General features: G+C 38.6%; 1 protein-coding gene across 1 annotated transcript in view; it reads right to left on the bottom strand.

The window, feature by feature from the left end:
• LOC127627389 (follistatin-related protein 4-like) overlaps positions 1-14,665 on the bottom strand; it is a 451,612-nt gene extending 436,947 nt beyond the window's left edge. Inside the window, exons 1-2 of the mRNA XM_052103721.1 lie at positions 14,553-14,665; positions 2,479-2,611 (exon numbers count right to left, since the gene is read on the bottom strand). Coding sequence (XP_051959681.1) covers positions 2,479-2,601 — 123 coding nt within the window. The 5' untranslated portion in view covers positions 2,602-2,611; positions 14,553-14,665. The remainder of the gene's footprint in view (positions 1-2,478; positions 2,612-14,552) is intronic.
• Between the last annotated feature and the right edge of the window lie 3,694 nt (positions 14,666-18,359).

Below are 18,359 nucleotides of genomic sequence, written 5' to 3'. Positions count from 1 at the left end.
GAGAAGGCTGAGGGCAGACCAGGCATGAGGCAATACGATGACCCGGCTTGCCACAGTACAGACAGAGGCTCTGTGTCAAACGTCTAGTGCGCTCTGCAGGGGTTAATAGAGCGCGGCCAAGCTGCATGGGTTCAGGATTGGAAGAGCTTTCGAGAGGAGGGGGGTGAGATGAGTTGGAACCCACAGTACGCTCTTGGATGACCGAGGAACTTCTAAAAGCGCGATCGTGTAGGAGATTATCAACTGTAATGGAGAGTTGAATATAATCCTCCAGCGACAATGATTCTCCTCGACAGGCTAGCTCCATCTGCAGTTGACTACTCAAACCCAGGCGGTAGACAGTCAGAAGAGCGGGGTCACTCCACCCGCTACCAGCGGCAAGGGTGCGGAAATCAAGGGCATAATCGGCTGCAGTGCGTGACGCCTGTTTAAGAAACACGAGGCGGCTGCCCACATCTCTACCAGCTGCAGGGTGATCAAATACAACGGCAATCTGGTGGCAAAATTGATCATATGCAGCTAGAAGTGGGCTATCAGCTGTCCACAATGCGGTGGCCCATTGCCGCGCTTTGCCAGTGAGAAGTGAAATTAAAAAATGAATTCTCTCACTGTCAGAGCGTAAAAGGGGGTGATACTTCATGTAGACACTGCACTGCATTAAAAAAACCCTGGCAAGTGTCAGAAGAGCCATCAAACCTCTCGGGAGGTTGAAAACTCACGGCGCTCGGAAATACGTTGGGAGCATCAGCGGGTTCAGGGACATGCACAGGTGGAACAGGATTCAACTGATCAGAAAGAGCACGTACCGTTTGTAGTATCTCTTGGATCTGCTGCCCCTGGGTTGCAAGCGCTTGGTCGTGTCTCCCAACAGTAGATCCTTGGGCAGAAATCGCCGCACAAATCCGCTCTAGTGAGCCGTGAAGGTTTTACGCGGAATCCATTGTGACTATATTCTGTTCAGGTTGGTTATTTTGTGACGCACACAAGAAGAGATAGTCACAATGCTGGATAAAACTGCTTTATTAGCAGACAGGCAAAAGTACAAAGGGGCAAATCCAAACAAGCGTAGTTAGAGGGAGGTGTAAAGTCGAAGCCGGGAGATCAGAATAAACAAAGACAAACACGAGAGTAGTTTAGCTAGCGAAACACTAAACACTAGAGTTGGCAAAGCGAAGGGGTAGACTAAACAATAACCAACAACTGTGGGGAGAAAGGGCAGGGTATAAATAGAGGACATGAACAGTGCAGGTGAAACTAATATTCCGGTGATTGGGAGCGAGTGTGAGAGCCAGAGGGGGCGGAGTGAACTTGGGGATTAGAGTTCGTTACACCATATTAGAAAATCAGCATATTATAATGATTTCTGAAGGATCATGTGACACTGAAGATTGCAGTAATGATGCTGAAAATTCAGCTTTGATCACAAATTGCATTTTACAATATATTTAGATAGAAAACTGTTCTTTTAAAGAGTTCAGAATAGCAATGTTGTTTCTGTATTTTGGATCAAATAAATGCAGCCTTGGTGAGCAGAAGAGACTTCTTTTAACGGTAGTGTAGGTATAAAATTAAGTAAAGTCTTTATGTAAAGAAAATATATTGTCAGATTACTTCTTTTAACATAAAACTTGATTTGGATCATTAAGTCTCCTCACATTCATTCTCTATCCCTCATTGATAGGCCCAGGGGAGGGGTCTTTGTATCCTCAGTTGTGAAATATATCCATATTCATGATCATTCACGCCTCCTCGCATATTACATTTCAACACTAAAATTGTCTTACAAAAGTTAAATGACTATATTGTTTTGTATGAATGAGTGATCAGGATGATTGTCACATCATTTTGTAGCAAAACCTATAGGCTACAAGATCCATTTTTCAAAAGTATTGTGGACAAATGTTTAGTATGTGTTATATGACCTTATTTCAGTGACTTAAAATGTTTGTTTTTTCAAAAAACACGCATAAACGTTATTTTCTCAAAAATACAAACCTGTACATAGATGTTGCTCACATATTATTGTAGCACAGTTTGAGCTGAATACAGTGTTATCAGACTTTAGCCATTAATATGTTTTTAAGCAACAGAAAAAAGCAAAAATGTCAAGGCATGTCAAAACTTCTCCAGGGCCCAATATACCCTCAGACCTCAGAGGGTTAAGTAACGATGGCTTTGGGAAACGGGCGGCAAAACTTAAAATGATCGTAAAATGGATTCTATGATCACTTCGGCTTACGATTCTTTTGAGAAATGAGGTCCAGAAATGTCTTTTAGGAAATAATTTTAGCAAAACATTTTTTTTTGTTATTTTTGTTTCATGTTATCTGAATTAACAAAAAACTGCACTAATATACAGACATTAAACGTATCATAATAAGACTAAATTCTAATCTTGACAAGAACTGACTATTTACTCAGGTACAGTGAACTGAATTCAATAACATAAGCTCAAGAAGATTGAGAAAATCATCTTACCACTCGCTGAAGTTCCTCCTGTACCTTCTGTACTTTAATTCCAATATTAGCTCTGGCCCAAACTCCATGAACCAGCCATAGTGATCCGAGCAGGACAGAAACCCAAACGCCCAACCAGCCCATCAGCAACAGCCTGTTGAGAGAAGAGCATGTACAAGATGGCCATTTTATACCTGCACCACTTTAGTGATGTCTCAGACGAGACATTGTCAAACATTATCACTATTACAGTATTTAATTCACAAGTGATTATTGCTATGTAATTATATGGAAGACTTGCATGCTGTGATAACTATCACAGCTGTCCCCAAATAACATAATTGCATGGCAAAGGCAGAAAATAAAAGTCAAATCAACCATGACTGAAATGAACAGATTTTTGCATTGCATTGTACACCCCTTAAATCCAGACATGACTTACTGAAACAAGCCATAAAAACTGAGTAATTTGATTCCTGCTATAGAGCGCAACAGTCTGGTTCCAGAAGTAAAAAATACAATATTATTTTATTTTTCCATAGGGGAATTGATTATTAACAAAAATGTAAAACTTGAAAGAATGACTTTTTAAAAACAATCCTGTTTAATCCACAGTTACTCTGAGCAACCACCACGATGATCCGAACAACAGAATCCTCCACTCTCACTACCCTCAATGGTGGGGCTGCCAGGGGGTGCGCGACGATTCCCCAGTTGTATAAAGCGGTTGCGGTGCACCTGTGCCTGAAAAACGCTGCCACGTGGTGGACCGTCCAAGACTCCTGTCCAGGGCCTGTAGGTTTACGTCATCACTGGCAACTAAGGCTTGCAGTGCCGCTGGATAGGCCGCCTCTGCCTTGCACCCCATGGCTCTCCTGCAGATGCACAAAGCCAAGGTGCTAAAAGAACTGCACGAGGGTAGTTTTGACCTGGGATTAATGCAGGATCTGCGCTCAGCCACCAATCTCACCCTCCAGGCGATGAAGGTCAAGGTGCAGACTCTCGGGCATGGCTCTCCTGCAGATGCACAAAGCCAAGGTGCTAAAAGAACTGCACGAGGGTAGTTTTGACCTGGGATTAATGCAGGATCTGCGCTCAGCCACCAATCTCACCCTCCAGGCGATGAAGGTCAAGGTGCAGACTCTCGGGCAGGTGATGTCCACCCTGGTGGTCCAGAAGCGCCACCTATGGCTCAACTTGGTCGAGATGACGGAGGCTGACAAGATACGATTCCTTGAAACCCCCATCTCCCAGGTTGGCCTGGTTGGCCTATTCAGCGACGCCGCAGAGGTCTTTCCCTGCAGTTCTTGGCAGTTAAAAAGCAGACGGAGGCTATTCAGCATATCCTGCCCCAGCACAGATCAAGATCCAGCACCTCATCTGCTCGTTGCAAGGGGCGCTCCTCTGCGGCAAGACACTGGCTCTGCCGCAGCCCGGGCCAGCAGCTGCGTAGAGCCACGCAAAGGAAGCAGATGCCCCCTGTCTCAAGGCCCACCACAAATAATCTAAGGAAGGCTTCTAGGTGCCCCTGAGACGGGCGACCCAGGGACGTGAAGACCCGTTGCAATCCTAGAGCTGGTAAAAAGATCACTCCATCCCCTGGTGTAGGGTCGGGTGGAGAATCTTAGTTGCCTTTTCTTTTAATTTCGCCGCATGCCTGAGGGGCTGCAGTACCAACATTCTCAGAAAAAGAGCAGGGCCGGTTGTGATCGATTACGTGGATGGTTACCCTCTTCTCCCATTGCTGACCAGACCCATGCTGGGTACCCAGAGTCAGGTAAGTGCTTTGATGTCTCCCGACTCAGCACGGCCACGAGCTTGGGGCTCAAGCCCCCTAAGTGTGGCGCCTCCAGCTCTGCCCCACCGCGAGGCCCCACTAACCACACGTCCGATTGTCCCCTTGGTCCCCCTCACTCGGATCTTGGAGGTGTGGCTTGCGCTCCCCAACCCATTGCAATGGCTGGCCAGGACCGTCCGACTCGGCTGTACGATTCAGTTCACCAGGTGGCTGCCCGGGTTTAGCGGCATCTGTTTTACCTCAGTGAAGTGTGAGAACGCCGCAGCCCTGCATGAGGAGATCGCAACCCTTCTGCAGAAGGACAGCCCCTACTTCATCGTACCCAAGAAAGGTGGTGGGCTGCGGCCAATCTTGGACCTGTGAGTAATGAATCAGGCCTTGCACAGACTACCGTTCAAGATGCTGATGCAGAAACGCATTTTAGTAAGCGTCCGGCATAAAGATTTGTTTGCGGCGGTAGACCTGAACGATGCGTACTTCCACGTCTAGGTTTTACCTCAGCACAGGCCCTTTCTGCAGTTCACCTTTCAGGGCCGGGCATACCAGGCAACTAAGGCTTACAGTGCCGCTGGATAGGCCCCCTCTGCCTTGCACCCCATGGCTCTCCTGCAGATGCACAAAGCCAAGGTGCTAAAAGAACTGCACGAGGGTAGTTCTGACCTGGGATTAATGCAGGATCTGCGCAACGCGTACTTCCACGTCTAGGTTTTACCTCAGCACAGGCCCTTTCTGTAGTTCACCTTTCAGGGCCGGGCATACCGGGCAACTAAGGCTTACAGTGCCGCTGGATAAGCCAAGGTGCTAAAAGAACTGTACGAGGGTAGTTCTGACCTGGGATTAATGCAGGATCTGCACTCAGCGACCGACCTCACCCTCCAGGCGATGAAGGTCAAGGTGCAGACTCTCGGGCAGGTGATGTCCACCCTGGTGGTCCAGAAGCGCCACCTATGGCTCAACTTGGTCGAGATGACGGAGGCTGACAAGATACGATTCCTTGAAGCCCCCATCTCCCAGGCTGGCCTGGTTAGGCCTTGCACAGACTACCGTTCAAGATGCTGATGCAGAAACGCATTTTAGTAAGTTATGCTTAAGATTAATACTAAGCAGTTGATCTTCCCTTAGGATTTAAAATGTCAAAAATACATAATCCAACCTGCTATAGTCAAAGTCTCTTTAAGACAAATCTGTTCACTTGGCAGCCATACTGAAAATATGAACTGAAATATCATTCAAAATGACTTTCAAATAACATATTTCAAATGAGAAATTAAATCTGAAAACACTGGCATCATAAATTGTGCTTCTAGAGCTTAAATCATAAAAAAACTAGAGCTGTAAAATTTACTCTTTAACGCATGCGAATAATTTAATAGTTTAACACTTCAATGTTTCTTTACTGCAATAAACACATTTAACATTAATACAGCATAAACACTGGTTGGAAGTGTGGAACCTTTGCGATGTGTCTGCCCGGAGTCATAACACTGACACACACCACAAACACAGCAGTCAGATTTAGTGTCAGTTATAATGCTATTTGTTGTACAGAACATATCTACATGGAAAATTGTGACAGAAATCTATTTTTTTAATGCACATTTTAATGACCACAGAAGCACACCAAGTCTTAACTATCACCAAAGCACAGAATGAGATGTTTTTGTCTGCAAGTGCTTTTCATGTGGAGTTCAAAGGGGGCTTGACACTGGCGCTGATGCGAATCGTGAATGCGGCTAAATGCTTGCTGTAACAAAGAGGATAGCCACAGTCTACTGGCAGATCAATACTGTGGAGGATGAGAGTTTAAGAAATGTATGCCCATTGCAATGAATATGCAACCTATGTGGGGACTAGTTCTTTAAATTTGTCAAACTCCCACTTAGACTTTGGGAAACGTTCAATGTTGAATTGAATTGGTGCTATTTTAGTAAATTTTTATCTTTATACTGTGGAAGGCCTTATTTGGAAAATGTTAATAAAGCATTTTATTGTTACATATTGTTTTGTTTTCTTTCCTAAGAAGGAAATAAATACATTAACTACGGATAATTATGCGATTAATCACAATTTAACATTTGAATTGACGGACAGCACTAAAAAAATACAAATAAAATGTGTGGCTCGTACAACTAGTTTTCATGCATATTTAAGTAAAAAAAATAGATAAGGTATTGGCCCTTTTATCTGTAAGTCGCCACATTGCTTGTTGTGATTTCTCTTATTTGTACATGTTTGAGTTGTGGTTCGTCACAACTCCTTATAATGTGTGGCTTATAATGTGTGGCAGCAGGAGGCTTTTCTCCATTGAATCCATTATCATTTCTGGCTGATGGGGTGGGCTGAATCATACAAGACCACCAACTAAGAGACGACAGCTCCAGCACGATTCATGCTAACCAGACATCGTTCTAGCTCACATACATGCAGACTCTGCTGTGACAGTAAGACTACTCCCTGTGATGTTGAATATTTAAACTTGTGTGACAGATGTGTTATCTATAATAGAACTGCAGTGATAGAATGCTCACTGAAGCACTTTTTTCTGTATGTTAAGTTCAACTCAAAAACATGAGCTAAAGCACAGAGTGTTGAAACAAACTGATCTTATCTTGAATTTTAGATGGCATATAGACTGAGAATTTTTTTTCTGATGGTATTTTATAAATTGTAGGACATCATTTTTTACATTTTAGGTTAAATATTATGCTTATGTTTTTAGACGTTGCAACTGGTCACCAATTGTTTTATGTTTTTCGCCACTTTAATCTACTTTTTGATTTCACTAGTTCATATCATTTATCCTGTAGTGTGACTGAATTTTTTAATAAAGTACTAATATTCCATGTAGTCTTTCAATTAATAAAAGCTCATGAAAATACATGCCCAATCATGTTTAAAGTACATTTGTGTTTAGGAGTTTTAAGCATTTGCGCATCAACAAAGCAAGTTTTTTTTTACGGTGAGTGTGTTGATTTTTTTATATATATATTATTTTTAGTTTTTTACTAAAAAACTAAAAGTACTCTTTTTAGGAAAGGGATATGATATAAAATGACATTTGTGAAAGATATCAGATGCAAACAGCACATCTTTGCTACTGTTAGACTTAAATTGTAAAAGAATTATAAAGCTGGCACGTTAAGCCTAATATAAACGTTTAACACTTAAATTTTTCTTAATCAAGATTAACACAAAAAACATTAATACAGCACAAACCAGCATAAACACTTGTTGGGAGGGCGGAACCTTTACAATTTGTCCGCCTGGAGTCATTACACTGACACACACACCACAAATACCCGCAACAGCGTCTCCCTGTCAGTGACAAAATTATGTACAAAACAAGCCCAGATGAGACCTATGTAAGGCGCATTTTACTATTCACAGAAGTACGTCTAGTCTTAACTATCACCAAAATGCAGAATGAGATGTTCAAAGCACCGTTTGATGCTGCCGTTGACGCTTTGACAAGAATTATGTACGCAGCTTCACGATTGCTGTAAGAAATCTGATGAAAACTGTACGCCACAGTCTACCGTCAGATTAATATTGTGGAGGATGAGAGTTTAGAGGTATAATGACCATTGCAATGAAAAATGAATCTATGTGGGGACTACTTCTTTCAATTAATCAACCTCCCTCTTAAACAATGGAAAATGTTTAATGTTACTTGAATTGGTGCTATTTTAGTGCATTTCTACCTTTCTACTGTGGAAGGATTTGTTTGGAAATGCATATTGTTACACATTGTTTTGATTTCTTTCCTAAGATGGAAATAAATGCATTTTGACAGGAAAAGAAGTATAGTGTATGGTGTAGAATTTCAACATTTAAAATTTTTGCAATTAATCATGATTAACTACAAAATAAAATGTGCGATTAATCGCGATTTAAAATTGAATTGACTGGCAGCACTTGTTTTTATTTATATTTATTTTATATAATTTTTTTCTCTCTGGTGCAAAAGTGTGAATAATCACTTGCTTTTGGATACCTTTGTGAAATATTGATGAATCTAAATTTTAAAAGAATATTCCAGGTTCAATACAAATTAAGCTGAAACTACAGCATTTGTGGCAAAATATTGATTACCACAACAATTAATTGTCACTTGCCCCTTCTTTTCTTTAAAAGAGCAAAAATCTGTGTTCCACTGAAGCACTTACAATGGAACTGAATGTGGCCATTCAGTAAAGGTGAAAATATTCAATATTTCAAAAGTATAGCAACAAGACTTAAACAGTATGCATGTTAACATGATTTTAGTGTGATTAAAATGGCTTACTAACCTTTTCTGTGTAAAGTTATAGCCAATATTACAACTTCGTTGCCATGAAGATCAAAGACTTCCAGTGATTGGAGTGGTGGTGGCGTAGTGTGCTAAAGCACTAAACTGTTAAGCAGAAGGTTGTCGGTTCAATCCCCACAGCCACCACCATTGTGTCCTTGAGCAAGCCACTTAACTCCAGATTGCTCCGGGGGGGATTGTCCCTGTAATAAGTGCTCTGTATGTCGCTTTGGATAAAAGCATCTACCAAATGTAAATGTAAGTACTTCACTTTAATCTTTGATTTTTCCTCTTTTTTATAAAGAAAAGGAGGGACAATTCAAAATTATTTTTGTGTAATCAACATCATGCCACAAATGCTGTCGGTTGAGCTTAACTTGTATTAAACCCAGAATATTCCTTTAACTTTGCTGTTAATAAAACTATTCTGGTCCTAGATGCTGATAGGTTCAGTACAGTTTCAGCATTTCACTGCAGAGCACCCATATAGACCAACTATTAACCATGATTAGCCAATTAATCAATTATAAAATAACTTTTTAATAATAAGCATTATAGAAAAGAAATAAGGCACTTAAAACAGTCACTCAACTGCTTGTGATGCCTAACAACACCCTTTAGCTGTGTGAAATATATTCACATTATAATTAAGATTCTTGTACCTTATTGCTAAATTAGAGTTTAAGCCTTGCTATCTTAAGCATGCTATATATTATTATGACATAATGATAATGTTTGAAATCTCATTCTTATAATCTCAGCTAACATAAAAAATATATATGGTAGTCTCTTTTGGAATGTATTTCGTAGTCAATACCTTCATACCATTGATATAGAAACTACCTTCATCAAATATTAACTTTATTTCAACAACAAAAATGTGTCCTATATCGTCCTATATGTGGCAAACATTTAGGCCAATGGTTTTCAAATGGTTTTTTGGAGGACCCAGACTGACAGCAAAGTATCAAGTGTATCAAGTACCTAAGTTGTTTCATTAAGTAAACAAAATGTAAATATATTAACATTACCATACACTGCATAGGCCCAACAATAGGCAAAATTATTAACATTTCAATAGTTTCATGTTCTTGGCAGCCAATACTTCACTTATTGTAGTCGGCACAAACCAAATTTATCCTCCCTGCAAGTGCAACTCTTAAACTCTTATTTAATGTAGTCTGTGTGGTATTTTCGTTTGTGTACTTTTTCTCATGTCATGCATCGATCATTGTTTACATCTACCAAGTCTGACTATACTGTAGCTTCAACATGATCAAGTCGGTATGATGTTTCCAATAGTTTCGGTACCCTAGGATCGGTGACTGTATGCCGACATGCTGACATGCAGTATTCTTATAAGACATGTTTGCAGTGTTTACATTTCCACTGTTGTGATTGGCAGCACATTGCGTCAGCTGCGTGAGAGACTAGGGTTCACAACCAGGCACTAACCATGTTTGAATAATCAATGACGAGGATGATTTGGAGGTTTCACTTTTCTCTCTAATATTACTTTTTTACTCCACTAATGGTTAAGGAAAGGTTTGGGATTGGGTTGGGGGTAGAATCTATAAATAAATGCATTTCTCTTCATTGTATAATGTCCTGTAAAGCTGAAAACAACTTGCCTCACTACTAGCTTTTGGCGACCTCTCCTGGACATAAATGCAGCTCACACGTGTCCATATGCCCTACAACACTTACCACTTTGGCCACTGGGGGCAGTGTTTCAAAATATCGGTCACCATATACCGATTTTGACAAAAGAAAAGTCAATCTACTCTTTCCGATTTCATTGTGAGATCAGGCTGGTAGATTATACCAAGTGAAAGATACATTTGCAACACCAACAAAAAAATCATAGAGTTTGGACGCACAGCCTTTGACGTCAAGTCATTTTCATTTGTATAGCACATTTCACAACACACATCATTTCAAAGCAGCTTTAAAGAACATTATGCTGTACCAGAAAATGATGCTGTAATGTCTGTAAAGCCTTAAAGTCCTCATTGAGCAGTTTAAATGAAAATCATGCTTTAAAAGTGAGCAAGCCATAGACAGCTGTGACAACGATCCCAAAACTTTATATCAAACATTAAAGATGTTGGAAGCATTTTTTCCTACCATTAAAAGCTTTATTTAACTATCATAACAATGCACTATTATATGGTTAGTTGCATTTTATTATTTACATTTAGCATAGTTTTTTCCTGCTGTCATAACCTTTTCAGAACAGACGTGCCACCCACGTGTTTGCCAATTTAATTAATACTTTATGTCTGTGAGACTCATTCAATACTTCCTCTTGTCACTTACAGCTGTGCCATGACAAACCCCAATGAATCCAATGAATGCTTTATTGGCTATTTTTCAGTCTTTGCTTGATAATATTTGTTCAATGTACACTAAAAACTGTCGACAGTGGTTGCCTGAAATTCAGCGCAAAAATACAAAGTTTAAAGCATTTTAGTGCCTGATGTATTTTTACAGCTCATGACCGCACATATCATTTACTAATAATGTTACAATAGCAACCACTTGAACTACAAAAATCTGCTTTTTACTAACTATTTACTAATAACAACAAATAGAGGGATTTCTGCGAACTGCTTTTATTGTATATATATAAAAAATATAAATATTTTCTTATTAAAAGCACTTTTTCCAGTATTTTACAGTTAAATTACATGTATTGTCACGCTAGATTAAGCATACTTTTGTATTGAATATGGTAAGGTAAAGGTAACAAAATGACATGTTTTTACTGTAGTATGTTTATATTCTTTATTCTACATTTTTTTTAATACATTTTATAGCCTTTATTTTTTTTTAAGTTTTGCCTGTCTAGTTTTCTGTCTTACATCTGACACAGTTATTAGTTCATTTTCTCTTATTAGAGACATTAAGTGTCTTACCTGTTTTTCCAGCATGTTAAAGAACAGCATATGAAATTGAGTGCATTTTTGGGCAATGACAGAAAATTATTCTGTATTTTATTTTTATTTTTTCAATCTAACTTGTATCTAGATTTTCACATAAACTGGCCAAACTGACAACAGTAACAACTAAGAATTGCATCTATGGGAAAAAACACAACCTAATCAATCAGGTCAAAACATTCAGAGATTTACTCTATGCATTCCAGCAACACAAACATGCTTCCAAAACTAAACGTTTGAATGCTTATTGACATAAATTGGTAGAAAATATACAGTAATCTATTAACCCAATGTACTGTACATCAGTGTTTAAAATAAACCAGCGTTCAGAGCAAAACTGTCCCACATATATAAACCGAGGGCACATGTAAATTCCTACCATGTGATATAAAGTAAATATAAAGTGTTTTCATCTCTAAAAACACTGAATGTAAAGAAAACACTCCAAAACTTGAAACACAAATCTAAATACATCTAAATCTCCCGTGACAGAAAGAGCTGAAGAATTCAACATATAGCAACAATCCAATTATTTAGAATATATTCTAGCAGCGTGTTTATTGTTTTACAATATCTTTTGCATTATTTACAGCTACTTTTGTTTTTGATGTTTATTCATTTTTATTGATAACAGCAATATTTTTTCAGATTGAATATTTATTTGAATTAGCTGATTCTACTTAAGCATTTGAGATAAACAGGCAATTTGCTGTTAAAAAGGTAAAACTGCCCCAAAGATCAATTCCAAGGGGATATATTGACCTTACTAAAAAGAAAAAAGAAAAAGCGCAAAGAACTCTCAGTTCAACCACACAGCCCCACTGCAATGAGACTGAATGTGTGCTGATTGTGTTTACAAATTAGCCATTGCAACTGTAATGCAGGTGATATCTGCACACAATAGTGTTTGGAGAGGGTTAGCCGCAAACCTCATACCATAAGTCAAACTGTGAAAACAAGTCACATAACAACACCTAGCACAAATCCAAACAAAACCCTTCAGATGTTGCAGTAGGATATACTGTATATACCTGAACAGCATTATAATAACCAACACAGACTTCAGTTTGACATAATAAGAGCTTCTCATTGTATTGCAAATTACATGTGGAGCCACAACAGACCAGTTCTTTGTAAATGAAATGTATAGTGGGGTTTATTCACAAACTACTGATGAACTGAGACTGTGAATAACATTCTTCCACATGTGTGGGACTCAAAGGACTCTGTACCAATGCACATGTGATGCAGGAACTATTTCACAATGATCAAATACATGATCAGCTGGGAATGATTTGAATAATGGCAGAACTATTCTGCTGTCTGCCAATGTGATTATTTACCTACACTAGATCACACCTGCTCTCCAGTTATTATGTCATGTGAATAAATTGCCATAAGCATTCCTATCCCAAATACAACATTGTCCTTGTGCCCCATTATGAATGCTCTTTGATCTAAAGCTATTGTCCCTAAATCACCACTTTGTGCAACTTATATATATATATTTATATTCAGATACCAACAATGACCGAATTCATCAGATGAGTTAGACAGATGACAAAGTTTCAGAAGCGTTAACAATGAGATAATACCAATTTATTTAATATAAAATAATTAATTCTAGTGAGTCTTAATGGAACTATTCATTATAGGTTAGATCAGGGGGTTTCAAACTGGGGTTTGGGTCACCAAGGGAACCGTAAGGGTCCACTAAAAATTTGAGAGAGATAAAAAATGTACAATAGATATTTTTAGGGCTGACAAAGTTAACATGTTAACTTAAGATATTAATTTTCTAGGTTTAACTAAACTAAAATAACACATTTACTGAATTTGAGATTCAGAACTGTTTCATTATGCTTTTTAATGATTGGTCGGACATCAATAGATTAATCACAATTATTTTATTTTATTGACAGTCATACTTTTAAAAGTCAACAACAACAAACAGATCGTTATACAGTTTGTGAGGAAAGAAACTGTTTAAATTTATTTTAAAATTGTTTATTTTGGTTGTAGTATAATGACAATCTAAAAGCCAATTGTTTTGTTTTATTAATTTTTATTTATCTATTTATTTATTTATTTCCCCATATATATATATATATATATATATTGTTTTTATTTTTTTTATTTTTTTTACTGTAGGCCTATCCATATGATACTTATATGATCAGTATCATATTAATCATTATACTATATGGGTCCATGACAACAAATACAAACCTTTGGGAAGTTGTGTGGTTTGATATGTTATACTACCTATATCTAACTCTTAAACAGCATATCGCGAATTCTATAATTATAACGCATGCAGCCTTCATGACTATAAATGAGAACTTTCATGGAATTAGCAATATGTAGGCTACTACTTGTCAAATTAATTTGTCACATCTCGGGGCCATTTAAAGGAGCTAGCGAAGGAAAGTGATTTAAAGGAGAAATTGTAACAAGTTACAACATAAACACACACTTTTCCTTACACGTTGATATGAATTCTAATGGATAGCAATTATGCTCCCACAACCACAATATATTACAATGAGTTTAAATACAGTTCGGCAGCGGAATGCAGAGCCACACGTCACAATATTGTGGTCTGTGTGGCAAAACCTAGTGAGCTGCTTACCTCGACGACAGTTCCGGGCATCATAAACGTTTCGACTTAAGTCCACAAATGTTGCGCACCCCTATAATGCCCCTATAAAGTTCTGTCTACTAGGATGGCAGTTTACTAGGGTTTAAAACAGATGCTCGGCAGCGCACACCAAGTGTCAAACGTAAACTTACGGTAGGCTACACATACTTATTACTCACATACACCAGAGACATCGAGTTTGGGCATTCCACCTCACATGTATACGCAATAAAGCATAGTCCTAATGGTTTATAATGATGGCGGGTTATGATTTTTTTATTTAAACCCATGACTGCGTATACTAAAGCCACAGAAACGCAAGCGAACTCTTGTTTATTCCGGTAGGCTACAGCGCGTCTATTCCGTTATACACCGAGAGCGGAAAGTGACAGAAGCGCACAAAAGGCGTCATATATCAGTCGTTACCTGTCGTATTGCTCCGGATATACAGAAACGGTGCTTCAAATCTGCTGCGTATGTGTTCCAGAGATTGACAAAACCTCACAGTCCTTTAATAGAATAACACGCGCGCTCTCACTCCATCCTTCAACTGAGAGTGACCCGCTATTCCAGCTCACCCTATTTCAACTGCTCGACGTCATACAGCGCATATATAACGTCCACACACCGTGCTGCTGGTGAAGACACTATTGTATTACTGTCATAACTCAGGAGCTGCTGCTGAAGGGGAAATAGGAAACACTTGACGGTAACACTTAACATTCATGTTTAAATCATTATAATTGTGTATAGGCATGATATTTATAGAAATTATTATAAACCTTACAATTTATATACACTTGACCTGCTGTTATAACACAATTAATTAAAAGGGCGACTTTCAAGTAAAACTTGCAAATTAGTGAGCATTTAAATATACATGTTATACAAGCTTAATAAATACACTTATTCATACTTACATAAAACAAAAATATATAAAATGCACTATTATATGATTTATGTTCAAATGCAGCAAAAATAGTAAGATTAAAAGGAGGGAATGCCATTTTGCTACAGTGTATTTTGTGTTTTTATGTCTAGACTCACTTGTGATGTCACTTTCTTTGTCACATAGATGTTAAAAGAATGTTGCTATTCTGAGTGCTGTCCCAACTTAACTAGTCCTTTAAAAAGTCCTTTGGATAAACATGTTTCATATCATCATGCTCACTCACAGCATATATCATTTATAAAAGCCTGATTACCAATAAATTACCATACTGATTATGCACATAGGTTTTTAATATTGGCAACTTTTTAATAAAATCTCAATGTGTCCACTTTACATTAAGGCACATTTTCATTTGTTGCTAAAGTTGAATAAGTGTCATGAAGCATCTAAAACATGTAAGGTAAAATGGCTCATTATTTGGCTGGTACTGCATGAAAACACCCTTTTAATGCATGGTATGCATATGTTTTAAACATATGTCAATGATTTATAATGCATTTATTAATCATTATTGAATCCTGTTATAAACCCTTAACAAAGGAAATACAAATGTATATTGTTACCCACTTGACATTACAGTGCCCATATTATATGGCATCTTTAGATAATTGATTATAATATAGGCTAGCAATATCAATATCTATAGAGATAGTATAGCAGGTTCCAGGACAATTTCTACAACTGGAAGTTGTCACAAGGGCTATCAGTTACTTTAAAGTTTGGAGTCAAAAGTCCAATTACACAATGGTGTGTTGTCTCTAGCAGTGGTTTTGTTAGTTTCAAACTCCTATTTAAAAAAACAAAAACCCAACTAAAATTCCAATATCATCACTGTAACAGCTATTGGGTAAACAAGTGACTATAATCAAACAGGAGGTGGTCTCCACAAGTGTCTGTGGCGATTTGATTGGCTTTTAAATTCACCTCCAGTAAGAGCTCCTTCCTCTTGGGAACCACCGTTGCCTACATCATGGAGACCGCTTCTCTCTATGGTTTTGGGATGTTGAGGTTCCCTCATAGTCGAGTTCCCCGACTCACTGTTTGAACTCAAAGGGCCCTTGTCACTTGGTGAGTAATTTGGAGCTCGATGTGGGGAGTAATACAAGAACTTTATCTCCCGATGCAAATTGGCATAGTCGAGTACCCCATTATACAGCCAACATTGTCATTCTTGAGCCTGGATCAAATTCTCCTGTATTAGTTGCCCCAAAGTGTGAAGTTTTGCCTTCAAGTCAAGAACGTATTGAATTTCATTCTTACTAGTTGAAGGTCCCTTCTCCAAATTTTCACGTATGACATCTAGCACGTCTCCTGGCCGACACCCAGACATAAGTTCAAATTAGTAATATCCTGTGGAGGCTTGTGGGACCTCTCAAACTGCGAATAATAGGGGTTCGAGCCAGTTAACCCAATTTTACATTGTTGTGAATGAATAGGATCTGATTAAATTGTTTGAACAATTTGAGGGTGATAAATGCAGGTACAAATCGATTGAATCCCCAATAATTCGTACAGTTCTTGTTGTGTAGGTGACATAAATGTAGTGCCTTGATCAGTGAGTATTTCTTTCAGAATACCCACTTGGGAGATTATTCTGAAGAGTGCATCCGCAACACTACGTGCACAAATGTTGCGCAGAGGTACTGCTTCTGGATATCGCATTGCATAGTCCACTAGAACCAACACAAAGTTATGTCTGTGTGACATCCGCTCTAATGGCCCAAAAAGGTCCATGCTAATTCTTTCCAAGGGGACCTCGATTAATGGAAGTGGGTGCAATAGCGCTCTTGGTGTGGCCAGCAGATTCACCAGCTGACTAGTTATGGGCATTCCGGCTCTTTTCAGTCAAACAGTTTGCGATAGTTTGACTATAATTGGTGTTAAAACAATTCTAATTAAATAATTACATGAAATCATACTCTATATTAACAACAATGTATTTAAAAATGCATTGATTTGTTATGAAATTGAATGCTATTAAACATTTGCATTTAAAGTATAACTTTTTATTGTATATAAACAAAGTGCATATAAATGTAATTATTCAAAATGAATACAGTCTGAACAGCATAATAGACAGGGCCACCCCTGGCCAAATTGATGCCCTACTCAGAGAGGGGGGGAGGGGGGGTGTTCACATGATATGAGTGTGAAGTGATTGTCTGTGTTCCACAACTGTCTTTGAATAATGTACGATTGTAATGTAACGTGCAATTATGGGCAGCCGGTGGAATTTCTGGTGCCCCTCTAGGGAGTTGGTGCCCTACGCAAACTGCGTAGTATGCATGTAGACATTTACATTTACATTTATGCATTTGGCAGACGCTTTTATCCAAAGCGACTTACAGTGCAATTATTACAGGGACAATGCCCCCCGGAGCAACCTGGAGTTAAGTGCCTTGCTCAAGGACACAATGGTGGTGACTGTGGGGTCAAACCACCAACCTTCTGATTACCAGTTTACCAGTTATGTGCATTAGACCACTAGACCACCACCACTCCAGGTAGGTAGCGGCGGTACAGATAATAGAATATTGCACTATATCAAAGAAAAATAAATAACAATTTGCAAAACTGCAGCATCCCACAAATTGAAACAAATGTAAAAAAGAAGGATGCTATTTCACATTTAAAGTATAACTTTTTAATGTATATAAACAAAGTGCATATAAATGTAACAATCCAAATCTGAACAAAGAAATAATTTGGCTCCGCCCTCCCTCATGCATCTTTGGTTAATTAGTTGACAATTCGTGTATGATTGACAGGAACAACAGGTGTTATTCTGGGCAGACAGTCAGAACGAGTAAGTGCGCTTGAGCATTTAGGCCTATATTATTTAGATTATTCATATCTTTGGCTCTTCTGATATGCGAGCCGGCTCCCAACATTCACCTACAAGAGCAGGCTCTTAAATCCAATTTGTTCGTGAACAACCCATCACTACAGCTGACATACGTGGCATGCTGAACACCACCTGCAGACATCCCCGAGAATGCCCATCCAATAGAAACAGGCCATTAGACGGTTCAGTATTTTCTCTTGTCCTAAGTGACCCACCATCAGATCATAATGAGCTGTCTGGAATAGCATTTCACGACAACTGGATTGTATACTTCTTTGTCTGAGCACCATGCATAACTTACTACAACCCTTCCTTAATAATAGAAAAATACAGATATGAGAGTGCAATATCTGGTTGAATACGTTGAACATCAATAACTTTCACTTGGTCAAAGGGTTTCATCTCGAGACTGTTCCAGAGGGAAATCCCCTGCAGG

This window comes from Xyrauchen texanus, chromosome 34 (genome assembly GCF_025860055.1).
Source record: "Xyrauchen texanus isolate HMW12.3.18 chromosome 34, RBS_HiC_50CHRs, whole genome shotgun sequence".
Lineage (NCBI taxonomy): Eukaryota > Metazoa > Chordata > Actinopteri > Cypriniformes > Catostomidae > Xyrauchen > Xyrauchen texanus.
The sequence above is the reverse complement of the archived record's forward strand: the minus strand, read 5'-3'. Positions and strand labels throughout refer to the sequence as shown.